Below are 23,685 nucleotides of genomic sequence, written 5' to 3'. Positions count from 1 at the left end.
TCATTTAAAAAAGCAGTGGTAGAACACTAGCCTTGAGCAAGGAAGTTCATGGACAGCACCTAGTTCCTGAGTTCAAGCTCCAGAACTCCTAGCAAAACTAAACCAAAAAAAGCGAGCAAAACAAAAGTGAAATGAATCCAAGATTCATCCTATAAATAAAAATGACTATCAATTATAACACAAATGAAGACACTCAAGAGAAAGACAAACATTCAAACAAAAACAAAGTATTAATTAGATTGAAAAACTGTTTAACTCAGTTAATTCTTCTGAGAATAGGCTTAACTATGGAACTACAGAACATGCATCATTTCTACTACCAACACAAGTGTAGGGAAATTAACATGGATAGGATATCAAATATATTAGAGGCGACTGAAGTCACCCATCTTTTTCCCATTGGGTTTTACTGTGTTAAGTCACCCAGTCAGATTAGCATACTGAATTTCTCTAAGCTGCTTTTTATCCGCACTCAACAAGACAAAAGAAGAAGAGGAGGAGGAAGAAAACAATCAGCCTAAAAATGTGTAGGTAAATTTACTATGCACTGAGAATGGGACGCGTGGTGAGACAGGAGTGGCACGATGTGCAGCAAGGTGTTCCAGTACTCAGGAGCACACAGATGAGACAGCAGCGCCAGGTCGCTCCTTTACGAAGACATTAAGTGAGGACTAAATATTTGAGTTCAAATTAAAACAAAGCACTAAAGAATTTAAGTTGTATAATGACTGTCTTAAAGGCCATTCTTAAAGGCCCAGTAGTTTTATGTCAACTACCTCAAACAAAATCTAAGTTTTATTTAAATTTGACCATTACATATGTCCTCTATATACACAGTAGCTTTTAAAACTGAAATTATAATGTTTTTGAAAATTCTAAGATCAATTTATATAACCACTTATATCAAGGTTTTTTGGGGAGTGCTAATTAAAACAATAAATATAACTTGATATGTATAAATTTAGATTGTTTTAAATTATCCTTAAACAATACAAAGATAATTTATGAGTAAGAATTATGTTAACATATGTCCATTTGTCCATTTGCCATAAATATTAGAGATTTTTTAGATATTTCTTGAATATTTAAAAATATTTCTTGAATATTAAAAAATACAGTAGCTTAAACAATATTACAAGTTGAATACTCATGTTAATATATACCCTAAATAAAATGGAGGGTAAAAATGGTAGGAAAATATAAACTAACTAAAATGATTGGCAGGATGGTTGAAGTTTATGTCCCAACAAGCCTATTTCAAAGGGAAAAGCACTAAATGACTCATCTGGAACTTAGGAATGTAAAGACCTAAACCCCTTGAGTGAAGAATAAAGAATAACTCGGAATTGTGACATATAAGAGCAAAATCTTAACTAAGCACAAATGTTGCAAGTTGAATATAATAAAATCACTGCAAATCTACATTGTAAAAGAACCTGCAGAACTTCATTTTCATCCAAAATGTGTACATTAAAACTGGAGGTACTGAAACATATTTAGCATCATGCTTAATCTTAGAATAGTAAATTAAAAATTCTCAAACTGAATGTTAAACATCATTGAAAAATATAAAAACTATTTAAACAAAGAAGCTCTTATAAACAACATTGAAGAAGTTGTCAAATATATATTCATTTTGCTGCCTTAATTTGAAGTTTCATTAAGATCTTAATGGAAAAAACATGCAACCCCTGGTAAAATAATGTATTTAAAAGGAGAACCTTTTAGTCTAGTGTAAGTGACTAAAAACGAGTTTCTTGTGAGCTAACGATGGGCATCAAACAAACCACAAAGCCGTCTTCTAAAAGACAGCCAATGATTTAAAAGTCTACTATATTTCATAGATCCCTTTCTTTAATCTGGCTCTTTTAATCTTGTTTCAACCTCAAATCATTTCTGGTTGACAAGTGCTTTTGCTTAAATGTGAGGAGCACATAAGCTGTGGGAATGGACTTTCTTACTTAACATACAACATTTGTTACTGCATCTTTAGTTCTATGTGAAAACTTCAATCTTTATTAACATACTAAAACTCTTTTCTTTGTACTTAGAATACGGAATTTATCATGAGATGAGATTTATTTCTAAGTTTAGCATGCAAAGGAATTTCATCGTGTTGAAATGTGACACTTAAAATTCTCTGTTAACTACATGGTCATGAATAAAAATCTGTGTATATTGTTTATTTACAAAAGATATCTGAAATGGAGAGAACACGGGAAGGAGTGAGATTGTCCAAGAAAAAATGAAATCTTCACTTGACTTACTGTAAATATAACCCCTCTGAACAACACCGTTAGAATAACAATGAATACATTTTTAAAAATTAAAAAAATATGGATAAAAAAATAAAGGTTGAAGGGCTGGGACTTGGATCAGTGGTAGAGAGCTTATGAAATATGCTCAAAGCCATGGGTTCAATCTCAGCACTACAAACAAAGAATAAAAATCAACCTTAAGAGGATTTATATTTATGTGTACCTAGAATTTGTTAAAAACAGTTTGGGGAATACTGTCCCAATTATGATGCTAAATGCTGCAAGGACGTTCATCGATAGTGATGCCTATTCGTGGATTACCAACTTGTGATATATGAATACTGACTGTAGTCTATGTCAAATTATACCCAACTTTAAACTAGCTAAGCTTGATTCTGGGGAAAATCTTGTTTCTAATATACTAGGAAACAATGTAGTAATTGTGAAAATTGTGAAAATTACAAAGCCTAATTTAAGTATGCTAATTTAATAAATATACCTTATTCTTCTCAAAACATCCTGTGGCTCACACGCTCTTAAAAGCTAAGAAGTATCTTTTCAAACTGAAGAGGCAAGGGAAGAGACAACAGTAGTGGCTAACATTTAATGAGTGGGTGGGTAATATCTTAGGCACTGTTATTATATTCTGATATGTGTATGCCATCAGCATATGCTAGGCAATTTAATTATTTAACAATGAATCAATAAGGAAGGTGTTACAACAAATTTCATTTCATAGATAAGGAAAATAAGAAATCGATTTTCACATACTTTCCAGTTAATTACTGAACAAGTGGAGTAGTTTCTGATGCTAGATATTTTATATCAATTTATTCTTTTTCCCTTTCTTCCTCCTTCTCTTCATCCCAATTCACTTCTTTTCTTCTAATTTTAAAATATAGGCTTTTACTGGCCTCTGTAGCCCATGCTGACTTTGAACTTGCCTCAGCTTCCCAAGTGCTGCGATTGTAAGTATGTACAGCCTTGTCTACTTACTATAGATCAGTATTTACATTTAATTCTAATTTACAGCTTCAGTATACTATATTTCATTTCTATATTCATCATGCCTAAAACTGATAAAGCTATCATCTATGCAATGTTATAAAAGAATTTACTAAATACATTATGATGAATTGGTATTAATAATTCAAAATAGTAAATAGTTAGCAATATAAGGGGAAATACATTCTGCTATTACATACCTTCTCTTCTTTAATATGTAATCTATTTAAAATAGAACTTGAAAGTATAACAAAAGTGTATTGGGCATTTTTAGTGTATCTTAAAGATATTGATATTTCAAAATAAATCATATTGTAAGCATGATATATAAGAAACATATACTGTAAAATCCAAAGCTCTAAATTTGGGGATTAGACATATAATAAAGATACCTTCCACTTTATATATATAAACATATATATGCATATTTTAAAAAATTCTTCAAATAAGGTAAAAGCAAGAAAACTACATCTTCATGTTTATATCAACATTCATGTCTTATCTACAAATTAGCCAACAATTTGGTCATCTGTGATCAGGTCATGCAACTGAAAACAAAAGTATGAACAGAGTCACTTGTTGAGAGGACAGCAAATAAATTAGGCATGCGGGATTGAACTGGAACTCACCATGGAGCTTTTATGGAAAAACAGCCCGCTCCAAAGAGATAAGGCCTTTGTGGAAAAGGGGGGAAAATGCACAAAAAAATTAGAGGAAAACTCGATTAACATTGACAAATACATGTATAACACACTGTTATAGATGTTGGATTAGAATAACTAAAAATTATAAATCATTTGCAATTTTTCTTTGCACACTGTGTGATATAACCTATAAACAGGATGCTGTAGAGTAACAAGGTCCTTAATTTTTATAGTTAGGGATTTGAAATGGTTATATTTTCCCCCTTTTCTGGAGCACCCCTGTAGCATTTCTGAAAACAAAATATCTGCTGCTGAAGCCAAGGACAAATTAAATAGAATAATCTGATGGAAAAGGGCAACCAATGTATGGTTGGGTGAAACAAAATATTCAAAATTAGCCAAAGATGACTGGGTACAAAATTTGACATGACAATGTTTGCTGTTAACTGATTGCAGTCTCACAGCCATGCAAATGAAAGCACATATTTTTCAAGCTGCTTATTTGAACTGCATATTGTTGGCAGTTCAAAAGAACAAATATTAAGTGCAATAACTTTGTGCCTCTTTATAGTGATAACAGAGGATAACCTGCTCTACCTAACCTGTACTGGCCTGGCTGGAATACAACAAGCTAAAGTCACAACTGTATGTCTAACAGAACTGGGGATGCAAAGTCAGACTTCAATAGAACACATATTTCAACATCAAATTCCATTCCTGGTATTTAAGACATCCTACATAAAAAGAAGACTCAGTGATTTAATTATATATAAAATAAAATTTTACTGTGGTGACATTGAGAAGACAATGAATGCAGCAAAATATACATCAGTAAAAATTAGTTCTTTCTTCAAATTTGTTACTTGTAACTTTAAGGCAAAAGATCCCTGCTAATTAGAAGTCATTTCCCAGTAAATTCAGTACCTCTGACTTAAAAATAGTTGAACTGGGAAAAATGTTTCTAGAACACTTGGTGTAAATCTGAGGCTTGAAGCACAAAGAAGAAATAGAGTCTCACAAGAATAATTAGAGGAGAGCAAGATAAAATAAACAGAAAGATACAGGGGAAAAATAACTTTTTAACTTTTATTATCAAGGCAAAGCAAGGAAAGCTCTCTCACAATGTTAAAAAACACAACCAGGAATATGTCATCCCTCACATCAAAGCTGTGGGGTAAGTGTCTTTTAAAAAAAATATTGCCCATCATCAAGAGAAAAAAGATTTTAAGAGCCAGGCTACCTGGTATTTCCTGAGTGTTTGATTAAAATAATTTGAAAAACAATGGTCTTTTTTTATAATGTAGGTCTGTTTTCTCACACAGTGGGTCAGGCTGTGGTCTGAGATTGTTCATTTCCAAAAGCTCAGAAATAAAATCAACACTGCTGATTTACCCAAAGTAGTAGCAAATTTGCATTTCATTCTTATCTTGGTCATTAAAGAAAAAAATATTGGTCATACATCTTTACCTGATTTCAAGACTTACAAAGTAAACATTGAAACATTTTGTACTTAGTGAGTTGTTCAAAAGCACAGATTTATTAGATATGTATTTAAATGTTTTTTTCTTTCATGTATTTGTTTCTAATTCATTTATAAGATTATTTCTTTGTAGCTTTGTATGTCCCTCCCCCACAGTATAACCCCCTGCTTTCACTATATTTCACTATATTTGATGTCGGTATAATTTGTGGAGGAGATGGGGAAAAACAAGTTGTTTAAGGATACAGGTGGACCCGATGCAACTATGAGAAGTACAAGTTGTCATGTCAAAAACAAAACAAACTTTACAACGTTGGTGGTGGTAGGGGGGGGCCTGGGAAGGGATGTGAAGGGTAAACAAAGGAGGAGGCTGCAATGCTTGATAAGAAATGTACTCATTATCTTGCCCATGTAATTGTAACCCCTCTGTACAGTATGTTCACAAAAAATTTAAATTTAAATTTAAAAAAAAAACAAACAACCCCCCCCCACAGATTTAAATAAGAGGACACCAGGTGTCCAATCTGTCTAGAGCATAGTCATCCACAGAAATGATCAGAAAAAGAAAGGATCAAGCTATGTCTATATACCCAGAAATTTCTCCAAAATGAATAAGTGTTTTTTTACTTGTTGGCATATAATGTTCAACTGCTTTTGTTCTATTTCAATTGATAAGATACTTGAAACAATCAAGTAGCCCAAATAATTCTGGTAGAAATGCGTAAAATCTAAAAGAATCATGCTGCTATTTTAATGCATATGATAGCACTTCTGAATGGCATCCTATTTGATTTTAAATATCAGAATGTGGATAATTTTAAAGATTTAACTTCAAGATTCCCCACTAACACCAAAACCAACCAAACAAAAACTATGTTTCTACAAAGCCAGAAAATCCCCTAAGTTTACTGATTTATAAAGTGAAAACATGTCAGCAAAAGATTTTTTTTAAAAAATCAAGAAGTTTATCAGATTTTCTTTAAAAGCAGTTATCGGCAAGATTTCTGCAGCATTTCCTTGCCTCACACTAACAATATGTACTGTGACTACCCAACACTGTAGTAAACAACAACACTGCCATCTTCAATAAAAACAAAGCGTCACTATTCCCATAACTTATGGTATTAGTTATGCTATTCTACTTCAATCAACTACGGATCCACTAGCTAAAAGGTGAGAAACTAGTTTAGAATTATACATCCAACCTCCATTTACCCATTGCTTGCTTAGTCCTACCAATTGGACTCCTGCCACATACATGTGAAAGATCTACAGATTTCAAAGAATTACAGTGACTGATGTAATTACTGACTTTGTAAGGGTAGTGTCAGCTGTTCTTTTGAAATGAGTCTGTTTAATCTTTCCTCAGTAGCAAAAGAATGAAAATATGAAGTCACAAAGTCCATGTCCATGATCCAGCTGTCTTCACTATGACTCCCTTTCCCCCTTCAAAAGTCCACAGCTGTACATTTGCATAGAGTGGGTGGTAGGTAGGAAGAAGAGAAGAGTATGTGGGTGAGAGCGGAGGCTGCATTAAAGATTGTTCATATTAACAAATAGAAGTATGTATTTTCCAATTATAAACAAGTTTGCTCAGGCGTAACAACCCTGACATATAAAACTTCTTAACTATATCATAATTATGTTACTTTGAGTTGAATTTCAACTTAAAACCTTAAGTAAAACTAGTCAAGACAAAAAAAACCCAGCAATATTTATGAGAGAATTATTTATAGACCACTGTGAAAAGATCTAGCCATTAGTTCTCAGAGAAAATCTACTGGGACTCTCAGAAGGTAGCAAAGAATTATGTTAGAATTACATGATATATGCAGTATATCATTTATGTATGCATGATACATAAATTAATTCTATGTAAGTCACTAAACTTTCCATCATTTTGTTAAAGAATAAAAAACACCACAAAGCCTTTGGTTTTGCAAGTGGTGAAAAAAAATAAAGATTTCCTTAAGCATAAAGAAAGATATGAAACCACAATAGATCTGAAGATACTTAACACCTCAATAATGTTTTTCTACAGCTAAAAGATTCTTAATAGCTATCTGTTCAAAAATTTTCTTAGCTGAAGAATATTTGTGGTCCAAAAGATAAACTCTGTAAAAATACTCTATGAATTCTGTTTTCTATTATGCACATAAGCAAGTAATCCTTACAATGCAGATATAATAATGAGCACATATAGCATCATTAACAGGATTCTATCGCCAACATGCATGCTATTTCTTAAAGCATATGATGCAGGGAGTATGATACAGCAGATGACATTGATTGGAATATCATATAATTGATATAAATAAAGATACTGAAATAAACACAGAAAAAAAGAATGAGCTCATGTAAGTTAAAAAGTACAATAAAGAGACAAAAAGGTACTCAATATTATAGGTAAAACACTCAAGTGAAGCTCTATTTTCTTAAAAGTAAAACCTATAGACTATACTGCCTTTTACATTGAATGTGCTTTCTCTTACATAACTGAAGTAAACTCTAATTCCCCCCCCAAATTATTCCTGACATTTTCAAGTTCTATTTTTAAATTTTTCATTAATCTAATTTTAATTGCTCCCTATTAAAGAGACCTATGGCATCCTTAGTTCTAAATCTACTGATTTGTAGGGCAAACTGAAGCTGAAACAGTTGTCTAATTGGAGACATATTTGACATGCCAATTTAAGTTACAAACTCAAGATGTAAAAGATTTTCATTAGAAAAACATAGATAATGCTCAGATTCTGCCATATGTGACAGAAAAGAGAATAGCATAAATAATGTTAAACTTCTGTAGAAAGTTTTATGCCTGTTGACTCTTAATATGGTATATAGTAGATTTCATCAAAAACAAAAAAAACTCTCAGGTTTACAGTAAAATATTATAAACTATGGAATGGTTTAAGTACTCTACTTATTTAGCACAAAAACTACAGTAAATATATTACACATGTAGAGCTAAGTCTACATCCAAATGAAACTACCATGTTGATTATCTTATTTCTGGTACCAAACATTCACAAAATAGATGGAAGTTGGAGAATGACCATCTGCTACCATGTCCGATGGGTTTTTCTCCCAATATTTCCCATTTAATTCTCAGAATGTAAATCAGACCTCAGACTTTTTTTTAAGGATACTTTATGCCAAGATCATTTACTCAGGAAGCAAGATCTAATGATAGACTGATTTTACAAAATCAAGAGGGGACTTTCAAATAACTGCTGTTAATTGGTTCTACTTCTAGAAAACCAAGCATCTATGTTTTTTTTCTTAAAGGAGGTAAGTGTTTAGTGCTATTCTAGTGCAGTTTAACAGTGAGAAATATTGAGAAACGAAATGAGACAAGGGAATCAGGCAACAGTTGGGTACTTACACTTGGTAAGGAAAAGATTATAACACCAATTGGTAAATAAATTGGTATATAAAAATGGTTAATTTTGCTGGATGCTGGTGGCTCACCACTGTAATTCCAGCTACACAGGAGGAGGCTGAGATCTGAGGATTGCAGTTCAAAGCCAGCCTGGGCAGGAAAGTCCCTGAGATTCTTATCTCCAATTAACCACCAGAAAAGGGGAAGTGGCGCTGTGGCTCAATTGGTAGAGCACTAGCCTTGAGCACCCAAGCCCAGAGTACAAGCCCCAAGACTGACCAAAAAAAAAGTTAATTTTTAGGTGAGGAAAATGACCTAGGACACATTGGTAAAATGTGGCAGAACAACAGGAGAAGCAAGGTCTTCATACTCCTGAGAAGTGCTTTCATTCTACTTTATGCCTTCTGTTTTTATAGACTAGCTACCCCTAAGTACTCATGAAGACATAAATACAGTCTGCTGGAATTAAGGCTCAGAGTTATAGAGTTATATATCGCAAGCTCAAGGCCCTGAGTTTGAGTCCTAGCACCACAGAAGAAGAAAGGAAGGAAGATGAAAGAAGAAAGAAGAGGAAGAAGGGAAGGAATAGGGGAGAGGAAATAGGAGGAGAGGGTAAAATAATGAATTTTTTAAAGGTAAGAAAAGATAGGAAGAAGCTATTTCACTTTAAAGAAAAGTGTGCCTATGAAGAAATATATCACACTATGTTTACTCCTAAAAATGTTTTACTAGGTAAGAACAAGGAAGTAACTTTATTCTTGACCTCTGCATTTTTTTATTCCCATTAAAAGTGTTCTTTGATTGTGTGTGTATACTTAGATTTCAAACAGATAAAATTAAGAACACTAATGAAAAAATCTCAGAGAGCATTTAAAAATAAATCCCAACATGTTTGCAATACTAATTAGTAGCACAACAATAAAGGCCCAACACCTGGGACAAATCCTTAGTAACAAGGAAAGATTTTACTTGTAGATAAGAACACAGTGAGGTGATAAGCTTGGCTTTCCACTCCTGTAGCCTTAGATGATCAGAAAATGGATTCTATTTGAATGGGGGACTGCTGAAGTCAAGTAATTCCTAGTGCTTTCCTTTGTGTATGCCATCTGAGAAATCAGCAGCTGTTGTCAACAGAGGCCTTCTCTCCTTCAAGAGATGCTTCAAGGTACAGAATAAGAAGGTGCAAAAACATCTGTCTTCTGCCATTTGTAGTTTTACTGGATTCATTTATCTGGGAGGGAAACAGATGGTCTCTGACACTGCCCAAGGTTGCAAAGACATACATTGGTAAAAATTAGAGGACAGATGTTAAATATGGTAAGCACACATTTTGTCCCCTGAAGGGTTAAGCTGAGGCTTCCATTTCAATTTGGATGTTTAAATATTAGACCATAGGCAATTTTTAGAAATCTCTCTTATACAAATGTAAAATTTTGTGGTTCTTTTATGTATGTACGCAAAATAACTAGGACATGAATAGAAGTAAATTAAGTAAATTATTATTGAGTATCTTAAAGATAGTAATAAAATTTGAATGTTTGAAATGGGTGAGCTCTATGTCTTCTTTCTACATATCGCTTGTGAAATACTCAGTTAATTATATTTTAAAAGCACTGGGACAGGGGCTGGGAAGGTGGCTCAGTGGTAGAGCGCTTGCCTTGCATGCCTGAGGCCCTGGGTTCGATTCCTCAGCACCACATTAACAAAAAGAAAAAAGCCGAAAGTGGCGCTGTGGCTCAAGTGGTAGAGCGCTAGCCTTGAGCTGAAGAGCTGAGGGACAGCAACCAGGGCCAGAGTTCAGGCCCCACAACTGGACCCAAAAAAAATAATAATAAAATAAAATTAAAAGCACTGGGACAGAGTTTCACAAAATTAGAATACAAGTAAACAAATTTCCAAAATGAAGAGACCTGGGAAATAAAAACTCCATTTCCGAGACAGGGAAAGTGGCTCAGTGGTAGAGCGCTTGCCTTGCATGCCTGAGGCCCTGGGTTCGATTCCTCAGCACCACATAAGCAAAAAGAAAAAAGCCGGAAGTGGCGCTGTGGCTCAAGTGGCAGAGCGCTAGCCTTGAGCTGAAGAGCTGTGGGACAGCACCCAGGCCCAGAGTTCAAGCCCCACGGCCGACCAAAAAAAAAAAAAAAAAAAAAAACACAAAAAAAAGAACTCCATTTCCTTTTCGCATTGGTATCTAAAGAAGAATATCAAGTTTCTCAGTACTGAGAAGCAATTAGCTACAGTGTTGAGAATTGGTCATAGTTTTTAAATGTTTCAGTAAAATATACATAGTCCTTAAATTCTAACAAGATGAGATCTAAAGCAATGAAATATTGGAACTTGCTTTTGTAACTTAGCATATAGCAAAATTGGAAACTCAGAAAACATTTTCTTCTTACAAGTCAAATATAAGACTTGACAAAGAAAAACATGAAGTTTAATGAAAACTGTTCATTAAGATTACAAAATTTGGAGCCACTGTATGAGAAAGAATAATAACAATAGGAATTTCTGAGTATAATCAACAAAAACTTCAGAAAATAGCTTTTAAGCCAGGTTTGGTGGTATAAAACCGTATGGCCAGCACTCAGGAGACTGAAGCAGGAGGACTACAACATTGAGGCCAGTCTGGGTTATTAGCAAGTTCAATCCAAGATGGACTGGGAAACACAGTCTCCAAATAAGAAAAGAAAAAGCTGGCCCTGATCATCCTTGAAATCCCAGATACTCAGCCAACGAAGATATGAGGATTGGAAGTTCAAAGCCAGTCCAGGCAGGAAAGTACATGAAATTCTTATCTCCAATTACATACCAAAAAGCTGAAGTGGAGCTGTGACTCAAGTAGTAGAGCACTAACATTGAGCAAAAAAGCTCAGGAATAGCACCCAGGCCCTGAGTTCAAATGCCATACTGGCACAGGAAAGAAGGAAGGAAAGAAGGAGGGAGGGAGGACAGCTGAGGAAGGAAGGGAGGGGAGGGAAGAGAGAAAGGGAGGGAGGAAAGGAAGGGAGGGAAGTCAAGGAGGGCAGGAAGGTTCCTTAAGTGCTTAAGTACATTAAATCTTGTAATCCAGTAGTATCGTGATCAAATTTGAGTTAGAATCAGGTTTATCAGTCACTTTAAAATGTGTTAAGTGGAAGGGGTAAGAAGAACAGTGGTTGGGAAGGACAGACAAGCAGTTAGGATAATTTTTTGTTGAACTCATGCTCCATCACAAATATTCATTACAGACAATAACTATACAAAACAAAAAGGAAAACTGAATGAAAAAAACTTGTTTTAAATTCTGGCTTTGGATAATTATAGTGTGCAAAAATCACTCTCTTTAGATCTGTGCTAAGAAGATTAAGTAATACAAGGATATTAAGTCTGCAAGTTACTCTGCAACAAAGGGGCAAACAATGGTTTACTGGTGTGCTTACAGGAAGAGTAAGACAAGGCAAATATTGACTGAGCAAATAGCTCAAGCGCAACATAGTGGAAATGTAGACATACAGGAATTCTTATTTCTAGTCTTACAATGCTTTGTCAATCTGAAATTTTCTCAAAAATCTAAACCCAAATACTACTTTTAAGACTGTATGAATTATTCTCTCCAAACACTTGAACAGAGGACCTTGAAAACAAATTTTTAAACTTAGCAGAAATAAAATAACTTGAAAACTGATGAGGAAAAAAATCCGCTCAACAAGTATCATACATTATGCATTTCAAAAGAGATAGTAAAACTAAAATCCACTTTTATCATTAATATATATAAAAGTGTATATAATAAGAAAGAAGCAGAGTATAAAAGCTCCAAAATAAACAAAAGCAATTACAGTCCAGACCTGAACATACATATTTTAATTAAATTCTAACATGACATCATTTTATGTATAACTTCAGTAATAATCTCAGAATCATTGTGGAAAACAACTACAGAGTGCTAATTCTGTGTATTATAAGACATAGGGCTTATAAAGCTTATGCTGAAAACAACAAAAAGAAACATATATCAGAAACACAACACAAGAAAATGCTCATCTCCAAGAAACTTCAGAAACAAAATTCGTATATTACCCTTGATCTCAATGTAAAATTAAGTTATAGACAATTAAATTACAACCACTTTGAAGATGCTTAAACTTAGATTCAGGAATGACAAAAAACTGGTAGAACTGTACAATCCTGGGATGAATAAAAGAATACAACTTACTAACTACAGCAAGTAACAGAACTTGACAGTTCAGTATGGGGATTTAGAACCTCTCATTCTACAACTAGGGAATACATCATTACAAAATGAAAAGATAAGCTTATAATAATCACAATGAAAGCTAATCCTTTCCTAATCCATAACTATCATAATCAACACAATTTAAAATATACCAGAAGAAAAGAAGGTAAACATTCTATTTAAAATTAAATTTCTAATAAACCCAATGACATAAAAGATGTACAAACAACTAGACTGGTATACAATATGATTTGGGATATACCATGTCAGTATATGCAAACTCATTTTGCATATAGCCATGGGACTATATTATATACAAATTCCTAGGCTTAGGCTCAATTTCTATTATACCTGGATTTCAAAACACTTGTTGAGAAGGCTGAGCATTTTTTTCATACAAGAGACTTCTATGAACACTTAGCACTAGATTTAAAAAGTATCAACAAATAGTTGAAACTATTTATATCATTGGGAAGACCTCACAGGTTATATGAAGCCCAAACAGGGCTTTCGCCTGACTATTTTAATAAAGGATTTTAATGTTCAATTTGTTAAATTTCAAATCTCATTAAATATCAGAATTGTTTACTGAGGAAAACAAGTAATCTAGCTATTGACATATAGGTATAACATACTAAAATGCTGATTTTCAGAGTTATTCATAAACAGCTCCCCAGTGACTTATAATTATATCAGAAAATAATAACTTTATAATCTTAACAGGTAGAAATTTTCCTTTTGATGGTCCTGGGGTTTGAATTCAGGACCTCACACCTGGCAAGACAGGCACTGCTCGTAAGCTATGACATATATATAAGTGTATACACCACACATACATATACATACACACACACACATATATATATATATATATATATTGCTTTAGTTAATTTCCACATAGACTTTCACAATTTTTTAAATTTATACTTGTTTGTGTATATTTGTGGCCTAGGCAGAGCTGGACCTTGATTCTCCTACCTATGGCCTCCAAATAGCTGGGATTACAGACATAAATTACCATGCCTGGCTTATGAGTTGAGATGGGGTCACACTAACTTTTTGCCTGGGCTGGCCTCGAACTGTGATCCTCCTGATCTCCGCCTCAAGGTAGTTGGGTTTATAGGCATGAGCCAACATGCCTGGCCGAGAAAATTTTTTAAATAGCTAAAATAAGCACAAAAAAATCAAGTGAGTTATTAAGTCTTTAAGGATCTTAAGGAGCCATCATGAAAAAAGCCCAAATCTTAGAAACCAAGTTTTGAATATCATTGTCTTCACACTGACAAAAGATAAGAGTAATATAAGTATGTAGAGGTAAATATACACATTGAATTTCAACATGAGTTTTATAAAGTACTTGAAACATGGTTGTCATTTAGAGTTCTCTCCTATTACTTGTGTCTGTCAAAATTTGGAAGTCATATTAAATCCCAATCATGTTGGTAAGAGCCAAGAAAATCAAACTACTATCAGGCATAGAATGAGCAAGCAAAAGACTGAGTGAATGGATCTGGTTTTTATTAGCAATACTAGTTTTCACAACTTGTCACTGCTTTGTTTTTTTTCTGTGGGTGGGTGTACATGGCTGTGTTTGAGTATGTTTGTGCTCGTTCTATACTTTGTACTTAATCTGCTGCCATTAAGGCTCATATGGGCTAGAAACGAAAAACATAATCAAAACCATACAAAGAAAAAGTAGGTCTCATTTTTATTCAACCCTCCAAAACAGCTGTGAAAAAAAAGCACCAAGAGACCTTACCCTGTTCGCTTGGTGATGGTCCCCAATGTCATTGGCTGCTTGATTTGTGCAAGAGGCATCACTACCATCAAGCTGGGAAGAGGAGAAAGCCGAGGATTGCCGGGATTGTTGTTGGTAAAATTATTGTAAGAGTCTTGGCTGTTCAATTTCCCTACCAAGAGAAAGACAAAGACAAGTATCATGAATAGAAACTTCCCTACCTCTGGTCAGGATTTCACTAACTCCATTAGTTAAAGGTCATCAGTTAAAGGTAGCAAACACAGCATTGATGCCAAGAGAAAGTTACATGGATTGGAAGAAACAAAGTATTCTGGTAACAAATGTGACTTGCTTACAGATTTCAGTCTCAGCAAGCAGAGGATGAATTCCTTATGTTTCTAAAACCAGTCATGGTTAGTCTTCATCTCAGATGGATCACCACATCAACAAAACTGACTGCTTTCATCTACACTCTGTCAATTTCTAAAAAAGAACCTAATTGGCCTTTTGATGGGTATTTTGTTGCATCTATAAATAAATTTAGGGAAGTACAGGCAACCATCCTTACCCAGGACTATGAACTGAGAAATAAAGAAGGGCAAGTGGGTACACAGTGGCTCACGTCTGTGAACTTAGCTACTCAGGAGGTAGAGATTCCAAAGATGGCAGTTCAAGGCTAAACCAGGTAAAATATTAGTGAGACTCTATGTCAACTAATAGAGAGCTATGTGTGGAGATGTAGATGTGTCATTGAAGCTATGAAGGAAGTATACATAGGATTACAGTTAGGCTAGGCAAAAAATAAAAGACTTTCTCCAAAAAATAAACTAAAAAAAAAAGGTCTGGGGTGTTTAGCTTAAGTGGTATACTATCTTCCTAGCAAAAGCAACAACCCCAGTGGTTCTGGGATATAGAAACACACACACACACACACACACACACACACAGAGTGGCATATAAAAATAAAGTTATCTGTTGAGAAATTCTAAATACGGTGGTTTACAATAATCACTCCTCACTCTAATCTCAAAATAGGATATGGGGTAGCATACACAGTAGTTGAGACTGTTCATTCTAGCCAGATAGTATATTCTCAAGCAATACTTGAGAGTTTGTCCTCTATACTCTTATAGTCTGTGTTTGTGTTAGTTTCTGTCTAGAACCCAGTACACATCAGAGAGAGTAAAGTATGTTTGTGCAGATTTTATGCTCATGGTTATATTTACAGGGGCATTATCTGACATATATTATAATTTTGGCAAGCAGTTTATAAACATCACTTCAAAAAATTCAGCATTATGGATCAACCTAGGAAACTAAACATGCTTATATATAAGCACTCTACCAGTGAGTTATATAGCCAAGCCTAACCATAACCTCAATGAAAAAAGTATAAATGTGATCTAAAAAATCACTATCATTTTTATTCATTCATAGAAAATTGTCTAACAGAGAGCAAAAAAATGCCTATAATAATACTAAGGAATAAATATAACCGAAGAAGTGAAAAAAATCTATGAGAAGCCTTGAGTTCAAAACTCAGTACCACTGAAAAGAAGAAAGGAAGGGCGAACACAACAGAAGAATGATAGAAAAATCAAAACACAGAAAAATGGAAAGACATTATATGCTCATAGATTGGAAGATTCAATATTATTAAAATATTTTACCCTATTAAAATACCAATGCTATTATTATGAAAATAGAATACTACAAATGTTTTATGGATGGATGGACACACACACACAGACAAAACCCACCAATGAACCATCTCTGGCAAGGATGTAAAGAAGAGAAATCCTTGATCTGTTTGTGGAGTCAGAAATTACTACAGTCATTATAGAAAATGGCATAGGAAAAAATCAAAACTGAGCTATAAAAATGTTGGTGTACACCTGTAATCTGAATGCTGACATTACTGAGGCGGTTAGTTTGAGGCCAGCCTGTACTAAATAGCAAGGTTCAGTCACATAACTTTATAACAACAACAAACAGAACTTTTAATTGGTCCAGAAATCTCATTTGTAGTTATAGATATTAAAGGAAATAATGTGAAAGAGACATTTGCACTCCCATGTTTACTACAGCTGTTTTTGCAATGGCCAGAAATAAAAATAATCTAGAATGTCTATCAACTGACGAATGTGACAGTTTATGAAATACTATTCAGACATATAAAATAATGAAATCCTGTCATTTGGTCTAACATGAATGAAAACAGATGATTACGTTAACTTAAATAAGACAAAGACAAACAAGTAGTACATGATCTTACTCGATAAATGTTGCTGTCATAGTTGACCATATGAGGCTGAGAGAGATGGGGGAAATTTACTCAGCAAGGAACTAAGTTCTCTTTAAAAGAATAAGAACAATTTTTTTTTAAATAATGGAAGTGGATTGGGAAGGATGAATGAGAATATTGAAATGAGTGACACTGAACAAGATATATTATACTCATAAACTGCTTCTTTATAACTCCTTTATAAAAACCCATGATAGCCAGGCGCTGGTGGCTCACGCCTGTAATCCTAGCTACTCAGGAGTCTGAGATCTGAGGATCGCAGTTCAAAGCCAGCCCAGGCAGGAGAGACCGTGAGACTCCTATCTCCAATAAAAACCACCAGAAAACCGGAAGTGGCCCTGTAGATCAAGTGGTAGAGTGCTAGCCTTGAGCTGAAGAGCTGAGGGACAGCGCCCAAGCCCAGAGTTCAAGCCCCACGACCGACAATAAATAAATAAATAAAATTTAAAAAAAATATAAAAACCCATGATAATAAAACTATTTTAAAAAAACAAAAAAGGATAAGAATCTCACGATATACTGTATATTTCATAAATCTAGAAGAGTTCATTTCAATATTTTCACCACAATGAAAGCAGGAATGAACAGACAGTCACATGAAACCTCCAGTATATATGTGTGAAAATATTACATGATACCTAATGTGTATTTGTAATGTTATACACATTTAAAATATTTAAGTATGCTAATTAAATGGTCAATGGAAAATTTAGTAAGCAAATAGTTACTAAATTTGGTAGTCCTTAAAAAAAAGTAATTATGGGGAAGGAGCCTGGAATTGGGGCTGAGTGCTTGCCTAGCATGCATGAACCCCTGGGTTTGATTCCTCAGTACCACATAAACAGAAAAAGCAAGAAGCAGTGCTGTGGCTCAAGTGGTAGAGTGCTAGCCTTGAGCAAAAGAAGCTCAGGAACAGTGCCTAGGCCTTGAGTTTAATACCCAGGACTGGCCCAAAAAAGACGAAGAGGAAGACAAAGACAAAGACGAAGAAGAGGAGGAGGAACAGCAGCAGCAGCAATATCAGCAGCAGCAGCAGCAGCAGCAGCAGGAAGAGGAAGAAGAAGAGGAAAAAGAAGGAGGAAGAGAAGGAGGAGGAGAAGAAGAAGAAATAATAATAATATGGGGAATGATCGAGGTGATTGTTATAGTACAGAGATGTAAAGCATAGGACTGAGGGAAGATATAAGAAATGAGAGATTATACCAATCAAAGGTTTCAATCAACAGGGGTTGGTAAGGACAAAGCGCTACTATGAATTTAGAATGAGTAAGTCAATGGACCTACAAAGATTTTATAATATAAGAGGGAATAACAGATTAACAAAAATAAAAATCATAAAATAGAATATAATGACAGGTACATACCAGACCACACAGCCACAGGCAAACAGTATTGTGAACTTTTTTTTTTAATGTTTTTTGAGAGACTGGGGGATTTAGCTCAGTGGAAGAGTACTTGCCTGGCAAGTGCAAGACCCTGAGTTTGGTCCTCAACTCATATATATATATATATATATATATATAAGCTTGGTGCCAGTGGCTCATACCTGTAATCCTAGCTACTCAGAAGGCTGAGATCTGAGGATCATGGTTCAAAGCCAGCCTAGGAAAGGAAGTCTGTGAGACTCATCTCCAAGAAAAGGGTGGAAGTAGTGCTGTGGCTCAAGTGGGAGCATTAGCCTTGAGCACAAAGAGGCTCAGGAAAAGTGCCCAGACCAAGTTCAAGCCTCAAAAAAAAATTTTTTTTAAAGAAAGAAAAAAATTGGCCTGAGCTAATAAGAATATCATAAAAATGTTTCAGAGAAAAAGACAAAGCATTTGACTTTATTATTGTTTTAAAGGAAACCTTGAAAAGAAAAAATACATAAATCTGAGCATGCAGTAACAAACTCGTATCTTCCAGTTTTTACTAAAAACAAATAGAAAAAGATTTATGAAGCCTGGCACAAGTGACTCTTAACTATAATCCTAGCTATACAGGAGGCTGATATCTGACAGGAAAGTCCATGAAACTTTCCAGCAAAAGCTGGAAGTAGAGGAGTGGCTCAAATGATAGAACATCAACCTTAAGTGAAAAAGCTAATGGACAACACCCAGGCCCAGAGTTCAAGCCCTAGGATGGGCACAGATAAAAAAGAAAGAGAAAAAAAAAAAGAGAGAGAACCAAAGAGAGAAAGGAACAGAGGAGAGAGAGAATAAGAGAAAGGATGAGTAAGAGAGAGAGAAAGAAAAAAGAGAAAGAACGAAAGAAAGAAAAGAAGGAACAATTATATCTGGAGTTAGTAAAATGAGGGGGGGCCTAGTATACACAAGAAATATCACTAGTAGACATATAATAATTAATAATTCAATAAATGTTTGCTAAATGAATTGAATACATAACCATGAAATCTCCTATGTAGAACTAATATAAACCAGTAAGAGAAAAATATAGCCATAGGATCTATAAAAAAAATTTTCAGGACACTCAAAGTATTTCAGAAGGATCCATGTTGGTGGTACATACTTGTAATCCCAGTAACATGTGAGGTTGAGGCAATAATGGCTACCCAATAATACTTTGTCTTAAAAAAAAAAAAAGATTCATAATTGTAATCCCACATACTCAGGAAATAGACAGGAAGGACTGCTGTCTGAGGCCAGCCAAGGAAAGTTATCAAGACCCAATCTCAACAAAATGAGTGGGGGAGCCGGGTGCAAGTGGCTCACACCTGAAATCCTAGCTACTGAGGAGGCTGAGATACCGGGATCACAGTTCAAAGCCAGCCAGCATAGGAAAAGTCTGTAATACTCTTATCTCCCATAAACCACTCAGAAAACCAGAAGTGACTCTGTGGCTCAAGTGGTAGAGCACTAGCCTTGAGCTGAAGAGCTGAGAGACAGCGCCCAGGCCCTGAGTTCAAGCCCCACGACTGCCCACCCCCAAAAAAAAATGAGTGGGGGATGTTAGCACACACAGGTAAGGATTGTGGTCCAATGCCTGCTCAGGCAAAAATTAAAGGAAAATAATATGTAAAATAACTAAGACAAGAAGTGTTGAAAGCCTAGCTCAAGTGGTAGTGAAGGGTAGTGAAGTGGGTGCAGTAAATAAATAGAAAACCAAATGACTAGAGTCTTTTTCTTTTATTGCCCAGCTTAGTCTTGTATTGATTAGGCGAATGAGCCTCAAACTTGACAGCTTCCCTGGGGTTAAAATCTAGCCAAAATTTTCTATTGAGGACATTTCATTAAACCACAAGTTCCAAGCTTCAGCAGGAAGAAACCTGTAGTGACAGTCCTACATTTGAAGTAAAGTCTTTCCCTATTTTCCATCTTCATTGTGCTTTCTCTCAGGACTATATGATAGTAATGATGAAGTAAACAGAATCAGGAAAAAAATATATCACCTCCTCTAATCCTCTTATCTTTACTATTGTCACTAGAATGGACAAAGCAGAGGATGTTAAATTGCCATTTTAGGAGTAGACTTCATGAAGCCTTAATATACATAAAATATTTCACACACCATTATACTTTCCAACTCCAGCTGGGACAAGGACCTGTAAGTGACAAATGCCATGAGAATGGATATTCTCACAGTATTTCTGGCACAACCAGACAGAGGAAGTCCCAAAACTCTCATGAGAAAATAAGCTCTTCTAAGACTCTCATCCCAGTTTTTGGGGGGTTGAGTCCACATAGATAAACTTGCATTAGCCTTCAAGCTTTGAGTCTTTATCCAAATCCATTGGATCTGTGATCCTTCAGAGGGCAACCACTCCTTATGATAGATGGGCTCTTCTTAAGGGGGGGAAAAAAATCCCAAATTCAAAATTATTTCTCATTAAACTAAAGATTCTATTTGAAAACTGAGTATCATTTAAAAATCAGGATTTCATAAAACACTCCTTGATCACGAATGCAATGATATTTTGGGTTTGTTCTATTTTCAGGTTGTGGTGGCTGTTATTATTTTTCATGTTATATATGGAATACTAAGCCAAAATAGTTCAGATGGAGCTCAAACACTGGTTTTCTGTGTTGATTGTGAACAAATTTGCATCCTGGAATAAGCAATTAAGACAACATCTGTTCTCCCCCGCTACTCCCACTACCTAAAGGAATACCTGTAGGTATTCTAGTATTCTGCATATCTCCACACTAACATACAATCCTGCCATTCACAAAGGTGGGACGGACATGGTGTAAACTGTTCACTAAAAGTTTTGTTAATTTCTAAATGCCACTTTTATTTATGCACTGTCACAGATTACATTTTCTCAGACCATTTTTGCTATAAAAGCAGAGGAAAATGAATTGAGGATAAAAGTGAACAGAGAAAATAACAATGGGCTTTGTTGCTGCACTGGGAGAACAGCCTGTCAGGTCAGCTTTGCAGAAAAGCATATTCCCAAACCAGTCATCATTAACAGACTCACTTCCACAGGAGAAAAAAAAAAGACAGAGTCTGAAAACTCCGGACAAAAGAAATCCCTGCAGACAAAGTAAAAACAAATTAAAAGACCCATTATAAAACACAGATGCTACAAGGAAAATAAACTTTCCAAGATTTACTGGGCTTTGACAAACTTGGACATTTGTGGAAAAGACATCAGCAGCAGCTCCCAGGTAATGTGGCTGGAAAGCTAGATTCCTTCTGTTTTATCTTTACCCTCTGTGCAGAAGCTGCCAGGTTGGTATTCTTAGCTTCTGAATGCAGTGATGTGAGAACATGCAAACGTGGCAAACTGCCAACTGCAAGAAACTTCTAAAGCAAGCAAGACCCTGATATGGACCAACATTTCACATTATGCTAAATACTTAAGGTACCTTAAGTACATACTTTGAGTACATATGTATGAATTTATATGTTCTTCAATACAAACAAGAGGAAAAAGAAAATTAAATTATATGTCCCTTTTCAAATCTGTAAAAAAAAAAATTTCACTATTCTATCGTATTATGAAACAAGAATACTCTAATAAAAATAACATTAAGAAATCAAAGGATGATAGTTTTAGATCAGAAATTACCTTAAAAGAGAGCATATCAATGAGATTAGATAAAATGTTGTTACATGTCTCTAGAGGAATAAGCCAAAGGTTGCTGCCAATGGGTTCAAGGAAGACTCCTAAAGAATGAGGATGAAAGTAATAAACACAGTAATGGAATAACATGGGCCAAACAGAGCATACTATCATTCACTGAGTATTTCAGGAAAAATAGCTTCAGAAATGCTAAAGATCCATTTGCAAAGGCGCAAAAGGAAAGAAAGAGGCAGTATTATTGGCGCCCTCTGAGTGAACACTGTTACAGGAGTCCTTCCCATCAGGGACACAGATTTGATTCCCTCCAAGAATTCCACTTTTCAGAAGGCTTAGGATAGACAGACAGTCCTATCACTCAGTGTACTAGACTGCCTTCAACTGTATCAAATTCTAGTCTTATCACCTCTCTACACACTTATCAAAAAGATCCACTGTTGTCCTATGATATAAGATTCCTAGTCAGTGGCCTACAATTGGATTAATGAGGCCCATGAAACCCAATATCAATGAGGACCCCTGGCACCCCAGAGGAGAAAAACCTACAGAAACAACCCCATTCACAAGTATTTCTATTATCTTTGTCCTTTCAAACATTCCCTAAGCTAACATGTATAAAAACTTCATTCCCTATAATCTATTATTCCAACACAAAAACTGAGTAACAAGATCTATATAAGGGCTGTGTGTGAACATTATACATTCCACCGAAAACCAAAACTTTCAGTCTGCTCTTAATATCCTCTATGGAATCATAGAGATGCAAAACTTACCAAGAAGTTAAAGCTAATTTTGTAGTTGAAAAGCTTTTACTTCTTTACTCAAAGAAGTATAATGGTAGCATTAGGCTCCATAAAGTTAAAAACACTGCTGAGTTCTTGCTCTCCATCTAATTTAACATGAAAGCTTCTTCAATGTAACACTGAATACTTATTTAATCAAAACCAAATAAAGCCTTTGAGAACTCATACAAAGCACCCAGTGCAAGTAGGAATTTCCTGCATGTAGGTTGTTTTTGGTTGGATAGGAGCCTCTATCTCCCTCTTCCCCTTTCCTAGATGAGAACGACAAGCTTCCCAGCTGCAGTTCCAGGACTTTCACCCTCCTTTTTGACCTTTTCTCAGGCATGTTCCAGTATAATCTGTAATCTGCTAGAGTAGGAAAAGGAAACAGCAGCGCCCTGGTGAGAAACAGTGCCTTCTGACCTACATAGCAAGCTGGGCGGAAGCAATGCTTGTTCACAGGAGCCAAGGAGAAGAGAACACACAATTAAAAGAGAAGGAATGTTATATACATGTAGGCACACACCCATATTTTAGAACACTGGTAACGCAACAAACAGGAGACATAATTAAAGACAAAATGTTCAAGGGCAATTTTGATTTGATTTGTTCTTGCTAATAATTATTTTGGAGGCAAAAAGTAAAAACATGGCAATTTATATGTATCACAAAAACACTTGTTGTTCTTTCCAAGTAACTTTTCATTTCACCACACACATTATTCTTGAGTACTTCAGGAAAAAAGAGAACTGTTGGAAGATAAATTGCCAACAAAACAGGCTTTTTAAAAAAAATTGAATTTCTTTACAAGATGGGGATTTGGGTTATTAATAACACTGTCATTACTTCATT

At 35.0% G+C, this 23,685-nt stretch overlaps 1 protein-coding gene across 6 annotated transcripts in view; it reads right to left on the bottom strand.

Annotated features, from left to right (window-relative positions):
- Bcas3 (BCAS3 microtubule associated cell migration factor) overlaps window positions 1-23,685 on the bottom strand; it is a 526,670-nt gene that overhangs the window by 327,595 nt on the left and 175,390 nt on the right. For 3 of the 6 annotated variants that reach the window (XM_042692171.1, XM_042692205.1, XM_042692188.1), the window contains exon 16: window positions 14,745-14,898. In XM_042692171.1, the coding sequence (XP_042548105.1) occupies window positions 14,745-14,898 (154 nt within the window). The remainder of the gene's footprint in view (window positions 1-14,744; window positions 14,899-23,685) is intronic. The other 3 variants (XM_042692180.1, XM_042692214.1, XM_042692196.1) reach the window with 1 other exon arrangement.

This window comes from Dipodomys spectabilis, unplaced genomic scaffold (genome assembly GCF_019054845.1).
Source record: "Dipodomys spectabilis isolate Male_0828 unplaced genomic scaffold, ASM1905484v1 ptg000004l, whole genome shotgun sequence".
NCBI lineage: Eukaryota > Metazoa > Chordata > Mammalia > Rodentia > Heteromyidae > Dipodomys > Dipodomys spectabilis.
Note: the sequence above shows the minus strand (reverse complement) of the source record. Positions and strands in the feature narration are given on the sequence as shown.